Genomic DNA, 18,431 nt, shown 5'->3' with positions numbered 1-18,431 from the left:
ACTAGGAAGGTAGCTCTTGGGAAAGTGGAAGCCCAGGGATGAAGGGCATAATTAAATGGCAAGACTTGAAAGCTTTTTCAAAACAAAGAAAGTCAGCACTGGAGAGAAAAATATCATGAGATGTAAACCTGGAAGTTTCAGAGGTTACATTGAAATATTTATTGAAGTGTAGACACATTGTTATGTAGCAGGGACATACAGATACTTCAGCCTTTCTGAATGCTTCTCTTTCTCCTGTATATACTGGAAAGAGGGAATTAACAATTGTCAAGGATGACTTTAAGTATAAAGAAATATTGCCTTAGAAAACATGCCCAAATGTCACTGTGTTCCACACACAGCTAATCTACACCTCCATGACATGGCTTCAGTCATCACTGGCAGCCCTGTTCTCCTCCTTTGGATATGGAATGTCCAAGGCATGGCTGTGGCATGGGAATCCAGCAAGACCACTCTGTGTCCAGGATGTCTCCATTCATTCAACTTAAAATCTAATGGAGATCTCAGCTCTGAGTTCTGGGGAGATTTCAGAGCAGGGTCAGAAATAGAGGTGAATCATTAATGAAGCATCATTAACCATCAGTCTTCCTGTACTCTTGTCAGTACATTAGCAGCAGCTGCCCGTTGTCCATTTTCCCCTTGCCATAATGAGGAACCCCAGACTGAGGGTTATCTGCTGGTTGGATTAGTGTGTTCATACACCTGGGGTTCCTGAGATGCTGCAACGAGAGCAGCAATTTGTGCCACTCTGTCCTGCCCTGTGCCCATCAGCAAAGTTCCCTCATGAGGCACAAATTCACCTTTTGATGTTGCTTTTGCTGCTCCTCAGTTCAGAGCTGCTGCTGCCAGAGCATTCAATGTTCCCTAAGTGGTGACTGTCTTCTGCTAATGCAGATGCATTTCTTTTGTGAGTTAGTTTGATTTGTTCTTGGTGTGTGTTTTCTGTCTTGTTTTGGATGCAAACAAGGGTCCTTGGTCCAGTTCTTTTATTCTTTTAAAACTGCCCTGGATCATCTCCTGAATCAGAGAGGAGCATCTTAATACAGGAGTTACTTCCACCACTCTGCCTGGGAAACCCTTCCATGCACTAAGGCACCTGAAAGCCAGGCCACCCTCCAGTCAGGCTACACTTTACATTAAAAATTCAACAGTTTTATTTATTCTCCCATCCTTCATCACACTGCTTTTCCCTGTTTTCTGGCTCATCAAAGCCATAAGAGAATATTCTGTCACCAGAGGCACAGGTAAAATCTATTGGGACACAAAGTCTAATTGTGGATATTCACTAAATTCCCCTCAAAGTGAACAAGAAAAAAATGAAAATTCTTCTTTGCAGGTTATGTTTGATGTCTGGTTTCAGTCTCTTTCTCTTGGGTGATGGTGGGTAGGACCACTCAAAAAAAGGGTCTAGCCAGGCATGAGAGAGACCAAATATTTCCCATCACTCAACAGCAACTGACCCATCTGCCCAAGGCTGGCACTGACAGCTGTGTGGTGGCACAGGGAGAGGTTAACTTGTGGAGTAGCAGGAAAACTTTGGGGTTTCCAGAGAACTGTCTTGGAGCCTGAATGAATCTTCTGGCTGGGAAATACTGGGATAAAGCATCCAGCACTTGTCAGCATGGACAGTGGGGGATGTGGGTGCATTCAGACAGAGCTGAGGTGGTCAGTGATTGTATCTTTAGGTGAATGTTTAGCTTTTGTTGCCTTTTGATGAATCAGAGTGTCTTTTATTAGACAAAATTAATGGAAGTGCTTCTCTTTTTACAGTGGCCACATTGCCCAGGAAATGAAATGTCATAAGGGGAAAAAAGCTCATTAGTTTGGTGCTGTTATTGGTTCTCCAAGGTCTCAGAAAACCTGTGATTTACATAACATAGACAGAGGCAATTAGAAGCAAGCACACACATAAAACGCAGATTTCCATCTAAAAATATGGTCTGCAACATCTCTCTTTGGCTTTCCACAGCTGTGACCTAGAGGTAAGGGACTTTTCATACCAGTCATGACACAAACTGAAGGCAGAGGAAGGAGAGCAGCCAAGCCAGGGTGAAAGTGAGGACAACAGAGTAATACAGGGTAGCATAGGGTATGTAATATAGTCCCCAAGATACCAGCTAAGGGATTTTGTGACTTACCCTCAGAATTACATCCTTTTTTGGAGCAATTTGAAGCAAATGCTACCCTGTTGTGTTTTCTTCACACTCAAGTCCACAATCAGGTGGTTGCTGTTGGGTGGACACGTTGATAGTCCTTAGTACAGGGCAGAATAGCTCTAATTTTATAAGAACTATCTCAAATCTTCACCTTGCAATGGCTGAAAAACTGGACATCTTGTCAGGTTTTCTAGTGAGTTCCACGAAATCCACCAGCAGGTAATGTTCAAGAAGAGGATGAGAACGAGAGGAAAAGGGAGTGGGACAGCATCACAGACTCATGTATTTGTACCAGACTGTGCACTCTTTACTCTGCACTTCTGCCCTTAACCTTGAGCATTTACTCAGAATAGACCCAGATATGAAAAATGATGTGTATTTTGTAAAAAACAAAGCTTGGCCTCCTTGCCTGTCACTGTGGCAACCGTGTCAACAGACAACTGCGTTGGTGCCACTCTGTGAAAAACAGTGAAGGAGACAAAGGTGTTTAGACAAGGTGAGGCAGAAAGCCCAGAGTCCCACCCAGCATCCTGAATAGCAAAAGTCACATCAACTACAGCAGTTTTTGGATAACCTGCCCTATAGGAATATCCCCCACAGAGTCCTGGTAGTCAAAAAGGCAGATTGAAACATCTCTTCTCCACTGTTTTTAACAGGTATTTTTGTGACTTTAGGTGCTCCGTCTGTTCAGGCAATTACACAATCAGTTCTGAATGCAAGGCTGACATCCTGCAGTAATGAGTTTCACAGGCTGATTACTTGTTGCATGATAAAAATAAGTTGGCAGCAGCTGACTCTGAGAAGCAATGGGGGGGAAAAAAACAAGAAAAAGTAGTGTTATTTGTTTTCCCAGAGAAGAGAGAGGGGGCAGTGAAGAAACACAGTCCTGCCTTACCCAGGATGGGAGGAAAGGAATTGAAGTTGTTAACTGACCTGGTGGGGAAGAGCATGCTCATGAAAGTTGCAACTTTGGAGGTTATGAATCCTCCCAAAGCCTTCAAAGAAGGGTCTTGGGGAGTTTCTATTGTTGCTGGTGCAAAAAAGGTTTTTACCTAACGTCTAACCCCTGCTTGAAAGAACCATGGACTTCAGTCACTTATGTCGACCTCTGGAGTAGTGTTATGATGTCATCAGTGTTACAATTTTACACAAAATTAGGTGTGCAATTGTGTGTTAAATAGTGGTAGTTAGCTTGCATTGCTCAACTAACGAAGCAGGCAGCATAAAAGCTGTCACATATGGACTGCTCCAGGGCACTGGCACTATAAGGGAGTCTGAAATCACTCTGACTTCACTGGGAAGAGAAGCCTCCCTTTTCCTTCTCTGGCATCCCCTCAGTGGGACAGACCCCCGCACCCATCTCCCAGCCCAGAGTGCTCCTGCAATTTGCTCTGGAGCTTATAAATCTGGCTCCCTGCCCAGGGAGCCCTGCCCAGGTGTCCCTGTAGGCTCAGACAGGTGGCAGAAGCTGCTGATAACCTCTAATATGTGCCCAAGTTTTGCTTAATTAAGAAAAGGCTCTCTAATAGCATTCACCACTGTCTCCTGATGGCTCTGGGACCACTCAGGCTGTGGCAGCACAACCAGCCAGGCTTTCCTGGAGTGTGTGACATCCTAAAGAGTGCAATGGCAAACACATAATTTTATTTTCCAGCATTAAGGGACTCAGCCTGGGACAGGCTCAGTCCAGCAAGAAATGTGGCCCTTGGGTAGTTGGTCTGACTCCTCCTGCATGACTTGGAGCAGAAGCACCAGCTGAGTGCTCACTGTGGCGCTGTCTGAGGTAATGTGGGTAAAATCTTATCCAGCAGTGTGAGGATTTGGCTCAAGGTCTTACAAGTGAAATTTCTGACCAATATTGCTATCAAAACACTTAGTTGTTGTCTATATTAATTAGATCCCAGCAGATGCTACTTTATCTTCTAAACTATAGTTATTTCAGGGAGGTAGTGCCTCATCTTGTTATTTATTCCCCAATACTTAACTACAGTGGTTGCAGGGAAAGAGCAGAATTGTTCTTGGCATTCTGATGCCCACAGAATCAAGGAAAAGGGATGGGGGGGATTCCCCTCCTTCCTCCTCTCTTCTTTTGGACCACCTTGTCCAATTTGCTGTTCACAAATGCAGCCAAAACTTCATCAAATACTGCCACCTCTTATTTTAAGCAAGGTCCTTGCCTGCAAGTCCCAGTCCTGAGCCAGCATCTGAGCATGGCAGCAGGATCCCAGCAGGGAGGAGGTGACAGGAGCACCAGTTTGCCCAGTTTGCCCAGTTTGCCCAGCCAGTGCCCAGCCAGGGTGTGAATTTGGCCTGGGGCTGTGTCATGGACCCTCTGGTGGGGACTCTGGGCTGACTCCAGGTGGAATGCCCAGTCCCTCAGCACACAGATGGATTTTGGCTCCTGTTCATGCCAGCCTTCCCCTGCAGCCACCTCTACAGTATTTAAGTATTCTCCTGGTTCGCCACTATGCAAATATTGAAATTAGCCCTTTGCATGATTATGGAGACAGTGACATTAGAGACTTTCTCAGATCATGTGCCTTCTCTGCTGACAGCATCAGCCATCAGGTTTATTTTTCAGTGAGCTAAAGAATGGCCCCTAGTGTATGAAAACTTCACAATGAAGTAATTGGTATCTGGAATATTTTTTTTTTCTTTAAGTTTTTATCTGAATGCATTAAAAACACAAAATGTTGTGTTGTGAAAGAATGTAAAATGCAGCCTTCATAGGAATGGCCCAGTTCTCAGAGACCAAAATTTTAACTGAGCCTCACTAAAACCAGAAGAATTTAAGAGGGGCTATAAGGAGAGTCATAACCCACTGACAGGTCAAATATGGCCTGAGACCCTGAGAGAAGGCAACAGATCTCATACCATGAAGTGAAACAAAGAAGTCCTTGGGTAGGTATCTAACCGGTCTGGCCAAAGGGCCTCAGGGTAGTAATTTCTCCATGGGAAAATATATCTTTTTCATATCAGCTACATTTCTACAAAATGTTGCATTTACATCTCATACTTGTGCCGCATTCAGACGCCTTCCCTGAGAGCCTCACCTTACAGAGAGCTGCAGAACAACCAAAAACCTGTAATGAGTGTGTATGTGCTTAAACAATAGCCATTTTCCCCAAAAATACTGCCATAGCTGTTGGACTCAGCTACTTCCTTTTCTTAAACTGTGATGATTTCTTGCCCCTGGTATGAATCCTTTGCAGCGTGGAGCAGAGCTAAGCCTGATTAGCCAGCCTCACCTTTTGCCTGTGGGGCTAATGGGATTTATTCTCCATTCTAACACACTGGTGTCTCATCCCCATTATTTTACATCTCATCTGGAGTTAGCAAGTTGTCCACCTTCAGAGCACACGGGGCATGGCCAAGGGGAGCTGGATGTTATGTGCTCTGCCACGTTGGATGGGCAGTGACAAAAATTATCCCTCTTCCCCCAGGTCCTTCCATCGTCCCGCTGCAGCGAGCAGAGCCAACACTGGGCAACCCTCTAAAATGTTTATTTGGACCAGTGGCCGGGGATCTACATCTTACAGACATGATGAGAAAAGGTAAACAGCACCTGTGCCGATTGTCTCCCATGGGTTTGAATATTTATGAGTGTGGCACTGGCTTCTCCCCAGTGGTGGCACTGGAGAAGCAGGAGGGATGCCAAGGGTGGGCATCACATCCCTGTGCCTCACAACCCCAGCTGCTGCTCCACCAGGCACAGGACCAGCCCAGGAGTGCCAGGGCTACCGTGCCAAGCCAAAGCAGAGCAGATGGGCAATGCCAGAGCCATGGCTGAAGTCTTCCTTGCTCTCAGGACATCAGCAGCACACTGTGACCATCTCTGATTTAGGTTTAAAAGCACACTAATCCCCAGCCACAGGCTGGCAGCCCCAAGCCCTGTGAAGCCTTCATTCTTGTTGCAGCTGTCCTGCCTCCAGCCTTCAGCCACACCATCCCCCAGCCAGACCACTGTCCCACGCAGCTGTTGCACATCTGGATGGTGCATCCAGCTGCCAGAGATGTTTTCTGGTTATACAGGTGCACCTGTGAGTGTGAGCATGTGTGTAATACATTGCACAGTAGCTGGGGGTTTAGCTGCTTGAAGGTGAGCTGGTGGCTCACCAGCCCACTCGAGTGGTGTCACTGGAGGGAGCAGGCTGAGGAGACAGAGGAATAAATGAGTTACTGGATCTCCCAGGAGAGCAGGGAAATGTGCCAAAGAGAAGGAAAGGGAAGGAGAGGTTTGAAGTCCACAGACAAAGGCAGTGCTCAGTTGGGAACAAAAGAAGTTAAATATCAATGATGAAAGAACAATTGTCAGTAATGCTCAGATTCATCCTTCCAAAATCCCTCTCCTTTGTAGAAGATTTGCCGGACAGCTCGTCTTGTCACAACAAGGATACATTTGCCTTTCTTTTCTTTCCTTTGCTCCTTTCCACCTCTCCTTCAGTTCCTCTTGCAGTCACCATTAAATGTAATCACAAAAAAAAATCACACTCCAGTGAAACACAAACAGATATCAATGTATCCACAGTGCCAATTAGCAAAACACACTCTTCAGTAATTCTGATGAGGCATTACTGTTGGCATCTGCTTGGCAATATGCACTCCTGAATTCAGGCAGCAGAGCTGCCCTCAGGACCCTGAGATTCTTTGGAGAATTGTCCAATTCACTGGATGTTTCTACAAAGGTTGCACAGGTGTTCAGCTCTTTGGATTATCTGATCCCAAACAGATATTTTGAAGGCAAAAATTCCAGCTTTGCAGCATGAACTTTCATTGGAGCTGGTTGTCTAAATGCCTGCTGTACTTCTCTTAGATTCTTCTTTAATTGAATTTTCCCCAGGCTAATGTCCTTCTGCATTAGAACAGTCATGGCCCAAGGTCAGACCCTTGAAGGAGATATCTGCCCACACTTTGGGCTGGCTGCAAGCTCCTGATTAGTGCAGCCTTTGACTCTCACCATGCCTTGAAGCCAGGCTTATTAACTTGGGCTGAGGGCTCAGCAGAGCCTGGTCAGTATAAATACAGGCAGAGCTCATCCCTGCCTGCCTGCAAAAGCAGGGAATAGGGAACAGTATCTCTATGCCTACACCCCAGCCATGGTAAATTCAGATATCTTGACAAGCCTTCGGGTGGGTTTGTTTCCCAGGAGGTTCTGTAGAGCTGTACAGGGCTTCCTTGTACCTTGTGAGTGATTAATAAAACGCAGGAGGGAAAGGGAGGAGAAGAAGATGGAAATAAGAGAGTGCTGATGGCAGCCTGAGGACTGCAGAGGAGAGGTGTGAACACAGAGCAAGTGCTGTTAGTGGGAGAAGCTCATCCTTCAGTGTCTGGCAGTGATTTTAACACATGTAAGGTCACCAGTGCCATCATTATATCAAACTGGTGGTGCCTTTTAGAAAAATGAGTCACCTTAAATGACCCTTTCCCAGGAATTTTGTTCTTTAAACGTCAGACAGGAGATTGTCATATGGATCAGCAAACTTGTCACCCAACATATGCTACAAGCACAGACTTTTGATGGGTTGCACCATAATATTAACTGTACTATAGTGAGCCACTTGCTCTAAAAGAATCACCTCCTCCTGGGTGGAAGGCATCTCTCAGGCATCTTTTTTTTGTACCATCAGCACCAGAATATCTGTATTTCATTGCTGTTTTAGCCATCCACAATTCCCTAGCTGCCACATTTTATGCTTTGGAAAACCAGTCAAGCCCCCATTCTTTCTCAGCTGTCAAAGAGGCTCCCCAAACCATTGCAACCATTAGGAAAACAATGCATTGGTTTGGTTTGGTTTGGTTTGGTTTGGTTTGGTTTGGTTTGGTTTGGTTTGGTTTGGTTTGGTTTGGTTCAGTTTTGCCCAGCCTGTGAAGAGGAAGGAATTAGGTGGATAAATCTGTTAATATCTGTAGGAATCTGCCTACAACCATCACTGAGTCTATTTTGAGGGCTCCAGAGATATTTCCTGTTGCCATGGGTCTACTAGCAAAATCTGGTGCAGCCAAATATACCTGTAAAGAAAAATGTAAAGAAAGTAGCTTCTGAGCAGAAAAATCCCTAAACACAGGGAATTCTGCAGGTAAGATACAGGAGTAGTTTCTGACCATTGCATTCAAGGATTTCTGATATCAGTAAACACCTCACCATGAGGACATCTTTGAGTGACATCTGCATAACAACTGTGATATCAGAGAAGTGAATGTGAATTCAAAGTCATTCTGAATAATTCAGGCAGGCATCCCTGTCTGACAAGCCCCACGACTGCGTGGTGCCAGAGGAGGCAATGTCTCCCTCAGTGTCACACCATGCTTTGTTTGCAAGGGGAAGGCTTTGAAGGTAGGTTATCTGTGTTTGTTTGAAATAAATAAAGTAATTGCAGTAATTGCAGGTGCCTGGCTATTCTAGCTTTCCTGTGAGGACACTTAGCACTCTTTACAGAGCTCTTAGTACTGCTCATTTTGGAGCAGGAGATACAGAAGGATCTGCTGACCACATTGCAGAGGGATGCCCGCACTGCTGCTGTGCAGGGACATGGACAGGGAAATCTCTTCTCTGTCCCCAGCAGGCACAGTCACAGCTGAGATCTCCTCTCTGGCATCTGAGCCTGGGGAGAGCAGCCAGCCTTTATCTGAAAAACTTGGCAGGAAGGACATGGAAATTCAGCAGGGGAGAACTTCAGTTTGGAAATGATCAGGGGCACAAAGACCTTTTGTCCTTGGGGGCTTGCTTCCTATTAAATGCCTTTGCACAGGTCAGGAGACCCCATGTTCTGACAGCTGGGGCTTCTTTACAAACCAGCAGCTCCCCTGGACATCGTACAGGGAGTTATCCCAGGAAATCACAAGTGCTAGATGGAGTCACCTGATGAACGGTGTCTGGGATGCAGTGACCTGTACCTAAACACAGCCCAGCAGGCAGCTGACTGTGGCTGTGCAGCTCTGGGACCCAAAATCAGCCAGCTAAGCACGGTGTAGCTCCAGCTGACCGAGCAGAGAGAGGCCCCTGAGCTGTGCCAAAAGTTCACAGGTACACAAACCCACCTTGGCACAGCTGCACACTCATGTGCAGGGCACTGCTGCTGCCCCAGCGAGGGACGTGCTGAGACTGCTCTGTTGGTGCCCAAATACTGGGCAAAACATATTGTGTTCCCCAAACCAGGGCTCTAAGGGGCAAAAATGTGAAGTTTTGTAGCAGCAGATGTTCCCAGTATCACACAAAGAGAACTGGCACCTCCCCAGGGAAGGCACAAGCGTGAGGAGGAGGAGGAGGGAGGGTTGTTCAGCATTGTCTCCTGGGCTGTGGTAGGACTGCTGGCATGGGCTGGCATGTGCCACACCACCACTTGCCCCTGCAGGGTCACCAGGATGACTCCTGGCAAAGATTCAGGGGAAAAAAGCCCTGTGATGAGTACCAGGTTATCACTTTGCTGTTCAGGGCTTTGAATAAAAAATATTAACAAAAAAGAAGTGCTCCAAGCCTGACCTCTGAGAGCTTTCTTTAGTTTTATTTCCTACAGTAGGTGAGCTTGGAAGATGCACCTGGCAGGTGGTCACCGGTCAGCTTTGCCAGGTAGTTTTGTTTTCACTATACACCCTTCAGTCCATCCTTTTTTGCCTCTGATGGCATGTCCCTTGGCTCAAGGCCACATGGGAAGCACTTGTAACCAATCTCAATTAGCTATTTGTTTTAAAATTGTCCATTTTATGTCCTATGGCATTAATGAGTGATTGCACTGGGCCTGTTTTATGCCTACATGTTGACATAAGTTATGCTGTGTGATCATTTAATGTGCTGGAACTGCATGACAATCTCTGCCTTCCTGTCTTCTTCCATTTGGGAGCAATGCAAATCCTAATGGCAGCAGTTAAATACAGTTTGATAAATAATAACAGAAAAGTAACATTAGATTATTACTCTCCATTACTTCTTTGAAGGCAATTGCATCTGCCAGTTTACAATATATTTTTCCTCCCGAACAGCAGAGAAAATCTTGACAGGCTGAATTACCATTTCATTTCCAACTAGGAAAACATTGACAAGCTTTAAAGGATGGTTTTGAAGAGAAGCCCTGGACATCTAAAGATGTAAACTACAGTTGGATAAAAAAACCTCGAGGGTTCTTACGTACGGGAGACTATTGACTGCATCACCATCTAAGCAAGATTTTTGCTATAAAACCCCACACCATATGTGCTTTTCCTGACTATGACTCATCATCTAAATAGAAATTCAATTCCAGTCTCAGGGAGTCTATGATTAAACATATTTTTTGCTGTTTCTTCTACTGTGTTTATGTATGATTTTACATCTATCTTATCTCTATTTCTCTATCCTTAATAGCCAATGTAAGTTCCCTGGTTGACCTGACTCACTGATTTTTTTTTTCCCCACGGGTGAGTGAAGCTTGGTGGCTTCAGCTTAAACGAGTGGTGGCTTTGCTGGAGCCCAAAGTGACGTTGATGTTGCTCACCTGCCATTTTGCAGACAGTAGAAGAGGAACTTCTCCCACGTGTACTACTGTGTCCATGTTATGGTGGTGCCAGGGCTCAGAGGTGTGCGGTTCACATGCTTCGGGTGCTGCCTGGATGATTCAAAAGAACCATAACAGAAAACACAGGAGATTTTGACCAGCCTCAGGTCTGTAAGTACATTTTAAACCCACAAGGTTTGAGTGTGTTTGAAATGTACTCAAATATTTCCTTCTCCACCATTGTGTCCTCATGACCCATTGAATCATCAAAGGCTTGGAGATGAAAGAAGGACTTATGGTTAGAAAATGCAAAGGACTCTCTGCTGAAGGGGGAATGGTTTGTTGTATCTTCTTTTTCTTTTTTTTTCCTTTTTTTTTTTGTAATCCCAGAACAAATAGCCCTGGTGGGTAATTCTCTGTGAGGGTTTTCACTGTAATGAGTAACTGGGCTTCCAAAAAAGCTGGTTTGTGACTAAAGTAAATAAGCTCCCAATCAAAAAAACCCACAGAAATCGATTGCAAAATCCCCATAGTGTCTCATGAGCTTTGAGTCACACTCAGGGCGGAAAATTGCCCAAACCAATAGCCTGTAGTGAATCAAAAGAGAGCATGGTGCTTTCAGATAATATTAATGATGGTTTTCTTCAGGCTATTTCCAACATGTGGAAACATAAGGCCTGTTACTCTATTCAGCTGGAGAAAAGACACCTCATACACCTGAGCATCTTCTAGTGGCCTAAGATGGCACTGGCAGGTCAAATGCACCTCTGGGATAATTCTACTGAGCCGAAGAGGCTCTACCAAAGAAGGATTTACTGAGCTGGCACAAGTGTCTAGTATTTGTATTTGCTGTAAGGGTGTTTTACCTTTTCAGAAATGGCTGTAATTAATTTTGGAGATGAATAAGTTTCCACCAGGTCAGAGTGAATCCGTTGAAAAAGGACACCTGAGGACTTTTAAGCCTTTCTCTCCCATGAGATGGGTATGGAGGTGGAACTGCCCACCCTGTAGAGGCTGCATTGATGATTAAATATGAACTTCACATATGAATGTATTGTTTTCAACCTCAGAAATATTTACCAAAAAATCAGGGATCACGACCTACTGGACAAAAGGAAAACAGTCACAGCCCTGAAAGCTGGAGAAGACCGGGCCATACTCCTCGGGCTGGCCATGATGGTGTGCTCTATCATGATGTACTTCCTGCTGGGAATCACGCTGCTACGCTCCTACATGCAAAGGTAATCCCATGGCTGTCCCTGGTCTCACACCCCCTGCTCCAGCTGACTTTGTGTGGCTTATTCTTTTGACCCTTTTTATCAAAATTTTATAATTGTTTATTTGTTCAACATAGCCCTAATTCTGCACTTCTTTGCCCCAGTATAAATTAGGCACTGACACAGTGAAAACAATTCAAGTAATACTGGCATAAATTGAGGGAAGAATTAGATCCCTGTTTGACAAAATCTCAATCCACAGGCTTTAGACTTGGCACAGTTTAACACCAGTATAATAACCATATCAGCTGGCCTGCAGTCTGCTGAACATTATAAGCTTCTCAGAGGCTGTTGCTGCAAAGCCCAGACTCAGCACTAAAGAATAAAATAAGAAAAAATATTTTGCAGCCTTGAGAAACAGTACACTTCCAAATGAAGGATGGAGAATTAATTTGGGAAGGAAATCAAGCTCTTTGTAGCATGTAGTTTTGCATGTTGGTTATTACTTTCATTTTAACAAGTGAAATCCTCATGAAAGATAGTAATTTGTTGAAAGTGAAAAGACCATCTTTCATCATTCCTGCACTGCACTTAATTTTTCTGAGGCTTTCTCTGGCTTCCTTTTCTGCCACTGAGTAGAGAGTTTGGCCTGTGATTCATTAACAACATTTGTAATCAGTTTTCAAACATCAGCCCTATTTAAAATCCAGAGCAGACTGCAATAAGACCGTCAGTGATGGGTTTTTTCCTGCCCTGATTGGCTGAGTTAAGAGAATGAAAAATTGTGCAGCTGAGGATCAAAATATTAGTCTGCCATGCCCCAAACCACAGTAAGGCAGGGGTACATATCTGGAACATTTTGGGTTTAACACCACAGGCTTCTTTAAGCACATGCAAGAAGTGCCTACAGGTGTGAACATCCTCAATTTTACTGGTGCATCTGCATGAGAATATTCCCTCTTGACCCTGCAGTGATAAAGAATACAGATGAGGATGAGCTTTACTGATCCACAGCATCTTATTTATGTGATCAAGTTATTTGTCCCTTTTTGAATCAAGACAAAATTTAGATTTTGGAAACAGAGATCAAGACCTGTGAAGTATCAAAGAGCATTTGCTATTCCAAATTGTGCTCCCAGATCTTTCAGCATTATCAGGGTCAATTGCAGAGTCTGCTAAGGTCAAAATCACTCACGTGGAAAGAGTTGATTTATATGATATGATATATGAAAAAAAAATGCCAGAAGATATCAAAGCACCTCCAAAGTATCAACTATTCCATCTTCACAAGTCTGTGGTAGGTAGGTGTTACTTTATTACCCCCTGCATGAATCAAACAGCAGCCAGAAAGGTGAAAGTGAGGTGAAGACAACCCAGGAGCCTTTGCTGTCACTTTTTTCCACACAGACTGATCTCCTCAGAGGTTATTTTCCTTTACAGCAAAGCTGCTCCAACAAATACTGCCTGGGAGGGGGAAAAAAATCCTTTCATTCAATTTCCCCCCAGAAAACATGGCATAATTTAATATAAATGTAAAACGGAATATACAAGCAGAATTACTGCCAAAGTAAAACAGCAATAGAGTTAGTCACAAATCTTTGATATCACTTACTATGTAAAGCCTCTCATAGATTTTTGAGGGGCAAGCAGACCCTCACCCCCTTCATGGTAGGGCAAGACAGCTGCATTGGGGGTGAGCTGAGGGGCTGAGCACGAGTAAAGGGAAACCCTGGGTGAAACCTTCCCCCAGCACACAAAGGGCTTTTTGCAGAGCCCTCAGTGTGCCCTTTCCCCAAGGAAAACACAGCTGTAGGTTTTTAAATACATGCCAGCAAACATTGCTAGTGCACAGCCAGGCTCCATCATTCCAGTTTTAGCCTCTGGTGAATTGGAGATGAGATAAAATCCTGCAGAAAAGTTACAACCACTGACTTAACTTAGAGAAAACCAAGCAAGTTGCCACTAAGAAAGACTTTCCCACAGGCAGAGCTGCATGAGGTACCACTTGGAAGTTCCTATGTCTTCATGTATGAGAATCCATGCCCTGCTAATTCAAAATTGTCCTCTCAACCTTTGCTTTAAACTGGCCTGGACTTTCAGCTAACCCTCAAGTCTTAGCTCAGGGTGTCTTGTCATGCAGCACCGTGTGTGTTGTGCTCTCCCCAGCACAGGCTGCTCATTTTTGTTCTCTCTCTGCTGAAACTCTCAAATATACCTTCTCCAGGGTCCAGGTTCCAGTTCACTTTCCATTTATACACAGACATAAGTGAATAGGGTCATTTTGTGCCCCCAGGTTAAACTCTGTGCACTACAGAATAAAACAGTGTCTGTGATGTGTGACATGAGACAGCCCAGGCTTTGCTGTAACACATAGCCTCTCCTACAAGATGCCCCCAGCATATCTCTGATGGGAATCCTGAGATGGCTTTAGTGCTTATTTACCTATTCTTGCCATGCTCTAATGTCTCCTTTTTTTCTTACTTAGTGTCTGGACAGAAGAGACTCAGTGCTCGCTCCTCAATGCATCCATCACAGAAACCTTTAACTGCTCGTTTAACTGCGGCCCAGAGTGCTGGAAAATCTCTCAGTACCCCTGCCTGCAGGTGTATGTTAATCTCACCTCTTCTGGCCAGAAGCTTCTACTTTACCACACCGAGGAAACAATGAAAATTAATTCTGAGGTAGGAGCACAGAATAAAATTTGTTCCTAAATGGGTTTCTGGAGGGCTTCTCATCTCATTACATCCATTCTTCGCTTTAAAGCAATATAAGGTTTCCAGCTTCTGCTTCGCTGATAAATACAGGGCAGAGAAAGCAGAAATCAGTGCACAGACCCAGCTCACACATCTGGAGAGGGGCAGCTTTCTGTCTCCATCCATTCCACACGGGGTGCTGTGCCCCAAGGGCTGGAGCCTCCCTCATCCTTCTCAAGTGCTTTGCAGGAGTTGGGGATCACCGAGCACTTGTCACCTTAATATTCTGGTGGAGCTGTGGACAAGTCAGTTCCCACCCAGGAATGGCTCCCCACGACACTGAACATCCCTAGAAATGTGCAGGGAGCATCAGTGTGGCAGTGAGAGGGGAGATGGGCATTTCTGCAGGGCTGGGCAAAGAGGCAGGGAGAGACGAGAGTCCATCTCCATCCCTGGTGACAAACTCCGTGCCCGAGCAGCTCCACTGAGGTCACCTGTGCTGCTGGGCTCCAGGCACTGCATTTACCCTGCAAAGATCCTGAAAGTTCACTGAGTGGGGAGTGGCAAGAGAAAAGCAGCAGCATAAATATAAAAAGCCTGGCTTTGGGGTGTGAATAAGATAAGGAGTCGCCCCATCTTTACAGCACAACTTCCCTGATTCCAGACATTGAGCTAACAGGGTTATTTCGAGCAAGTCTGAGGAATTCCCCTCTCTGCTTCTGCAAGTACAAACTCCAGTGTAACCCCATGCAGGTGGGATGGCAAGAGCTCCTGTCTGGAGGCTGTAGGGAGGCAGCAGATGCAGAGGAGGCTCCAGGCAGTGGCAGCACAGCTGGGGCTGGTGCAGGCCATGCATCACTCCTGCCTTCACAGGTGGCTCCACGCTCCTTCCACACAGAAAGGCGAGATGGGAACGGGGAAATTTCCCTCTGCCCACCTTCCTTTCTTCATATTGACAGCGCCTGTGTCCCTGAGAGTTCAAACTGGAGTGAGATGGGACACAGTGGGATCATTACAGCCACCAGATTTGCTTTAACTACTTGGTTATCCAAGGTCGCTGAACCCCGGACTTGGCAAAGCACACCCCAGAACAACAGAGCCCTGGATCAGACTGCTGACAACGTAACCTGTTGTGTTTCTATTTATGGCAGCCATTCAGTAGAACAAATTTCTTCTGCATATTAAGATGAAGTGATATTAAAATTTGTCAAAGCATGGCATGGTTGCACTAGGCTGCTTATTCTGCTGGATGATTAATTCTCGTGGCTGAGAGATGGAGTCCTCTGGATCTGAAGTGTGAAATGGAGAAGAGTACCCCTTTTTTCCCCTCTTCTCTGGCATCAGTGCAGGAAGAGGCACTCACTGTCCGTGAAGTCTGAGGCAGGAGAGATCTCACTTCCTGCTGGGGCACAAGCAAAATCATGATGTTCACACCTCAATTTGATTAAAAGAGATCAGATAAATCTCTGTGCTCCACTGATTCAAATAAATCAAGAGATTCAGCACAAATCTCCACATTCTGTTATTGATCATTTTTGCTTGTTGAAATGGACTTTGAAATTCTCTCAGATGCCAACCTCCTGTTAATTTAGAGTAGGCACAGTTAATACTTTCTCCAGCCCAAGGTTGTTTTACAGGTTAAGCTCTACTCCCAGGAGGATTCCTAGGTTTTCCTGACATGCTGCTGGCTATGTGACCTGAATACCAAAGCAGTTTTGAATGGAAGTTTGCAGTGTCTATAAAATACCTGTCTTTTTGCTCATGGCTCAGATCAGCAGAGTTTCCAAGCTCAAATCAGCGCAACCAATCTCAGCATTCCAGATGTGCTTTTCCTCCGGCCAGAGAGCATCCCCATGCAGCAGGAAAGCAGTCCTGAGCAGTCCTGAGCAGTGCTGGGTGCTAATGCTCCAGCTGGGTGCTAAACTGTCTCTCTCCATCCACCCACTCAGATCTGTGTTCCTCATCTTTACCCTTGCCAAATAAAGAAAAGAAAAAAAAAGAAAAAAAAATATAAAAGGAAAAAAAACCCAAAACAACCAACACATGCTTGGCTCACTGAGCTCTGACATTACTGGGGACAACACAGCACAGTCCTGACACTCCAAGGCCAACACCAGTGACCTCAAAAGGGGAGCACCCCTCCACCAACCTCTGTGCTTTGCTGAGCACCCACACACGGAGACAGAGCAGCATCTGGCGCCTGTCTCCCTCTTCTCCCCGCCAGCCAGCACGGACGGAGCAAAATCCACCTTGATTTTAAATAATGGTTTATCCAGGAGAACTGCTGTCTAACCTGCCTGTCAGCTCAGAAGGTGGAGTAAGGAGTAGGTACAATTTATACTGAGATCTACAGCATGCTGCTGCCAGTCTCTGGTGGGAATCAGTGGGAAGTCAGTGATGTCTGTCAAGCTGCTCGAGTCTTTCCAAGAAAAGCACGTAAGATTCTTTTCTGGCTTTTCATTGCTCTCACTGTGCCTACTTTATCTCTAGCCTTTAGGAGAAGCCCAGCCCCTTGTCAATACTACAGACAAAATAGTTTAAATGCTTCTGTGGCTGCACTTTCCATCCCCAGCTGCCAAAAGCTGTAAGAGCCTCTGCAAGAGGTAAATCTGCCATGGAGCCAGGCTGTCACCATGAGGAAGGGCTGTGGTAGTTAAAGCAATTAGAGAGGCCCCATTTTGATCTCATATTATGCGATTTTGACTCTTTTCATGTCATTGGAGCTACTGCTGATTTATATCAGCTCTCCATTAGTGAGATAACAAGAAGGTTTTAATCACCAAAATCAGCTGTAACTGCCTGAGACTCAGAAATGATGTGGCTTCTCAGGGTTTCTCACTGAAGACTCGGGTATTTATAAGTCAGGAAGGAGTTTGCCTGGTGCAGGGAGGGGAAGCAGAGGTCTTCAGATGTGGACTCCAGTAGACCCATTTCAGGGCTGGAACTGAAGAATTCCATCTGGAGGAATCAATTCAGGCCAACTCAGACACAGAACTCTTTGCACTTTCTGAGGGGTTTAAATTGACATCCTGATCACTTTCTTATAAAGATTGCCACAACACATCCTGTCTAAGTTTCCAGGCTCAGCTTGAACACCAATCCCAGCCACAGACATATGATGAGAGCTGAATATTTCACTGTCCAGCCTGAGCTGGGGGCTTTTCTGGCAGTGGCTTTTTTAGTGTATCTTCCTTGATTTAAGGGAAACTGCCTCCAGCTCGCCTGGAGAAGTTGTGTGATCTCCATCCTTGGAGATATTCACAACCTGACTGGACAAGTCCCTTAGCAACTCTGCACTGAGAAGGGCACTAGACTGGATGTGTCCAGAGGCAGTTCAGACAGGATACCTACCCAATCCTTTATATTAGGAAAGTAGAGATGGAAACACTGATAACAACTTCTATTTATAACTGTCTGGTAGATCCATCTTGTGCTCAGATTGCAAGGAATACAAGAACTGCTTTTCTCATGCTGTATCACAGAATCTTCACCTGAAGAGCACCAGACATTGTTTACTTGCAGATTTCCAAGTGTTTGACAATGCAGAAGTGTCAAAAAACAGCACAGATTTAATTGTCTACATTCACAGGTACAGCATAACAGTTGTCGATGTAAAATTCCTTACCAGGCAGGGGAGAAAACTACTGAAAATTTAAACTATGGAAAACAAAGAAAACATCAATACATCCTGTTATTGAGTCTTCCTACTTGTTTGCCAAACGCCATGAAACACAGCCCTGTGCTGTCCCTGGCATCTCACTGGGAAAGCTGAGATGTTGAAGGAGGCCAGGAGACCCCACAACAAAAATTTGATGTCCTAGTGCAGAGGACCTTCTCAAAGCTAAGACCAAGATGTTTCCAGGATCCCAGGAGAACCAGAGTGAGGCAGACAGCAGA

At 45.1% G+C, this 18,431-nt stretch overlaps 2 protein-coding genes across 4 annotated transcripts in view; one reads left to right on the top strand and one right to left on the bottom strand.

Annotated features, from left to right (window-relative positions):
* LOC131581505 (calcium-activated potassium channel subunit beta-2) overlaps positions 1 to 18,431 on the top strand; it is a 152,553-nt gene that overhangs the window by 131,556 nt on the left and 2,566 nt on the right. For 2 of the 3 annotated variants that reach the window (XM_058843857.1, XM_058843858.1), the window contains exons 2-4: positions 5,600 to 5,710; positions 11,695 to 11,865; positions 14,327 to 14,522. In XM_058843857.1, the coding sequence (XP_058699840.1) occupies positions 5,600 to 5,710; positions 11,695 to 11,865; positions 14,327 to 14,522 (478 nt within the window). The remainder of the gene's footprint in view (positions 1 to 5,599; positions 5,711 to 11,694; positions 11,866 to 14,326; positions 14,523 to 18,431) is intronic. The other variant, XM_058843860.1, reaches the window with a different exon arrangement.
* Positions 13,231 to 18,431, bottom strand: part of ZMAT3 (zinc finger matrin-type 3) — a 64,605-nt gene continuing 59,404 nt past the window's right edge. Inside the window, exon 6 of the mRNA XM_058843855.1 lies at positions 13,231 to 13,305. The gene's annotated coding sequence lies outside the window, so the exon portion shown is untranslated. The remainder of the gene's footprint in view (positions 13,306 to 18,431) is intronic.

Source organism: Poecile atricapillus, chromosome 8, assembly GCF_030490865.1.
Source record: "Poecile atricapillus isolate bPoeAtr1 chromosome 8, bPoeAtr1.hap1, whole genome shotgun sequence".
NCBI lineage: Eukaryota > Metazoa > Chordata > Aves > Passeriformes > Paridae > Poecile > Poecile atricapillus.
This window is presented reverse-complemented; position numbering and strand designations above follow the sequence as displayed.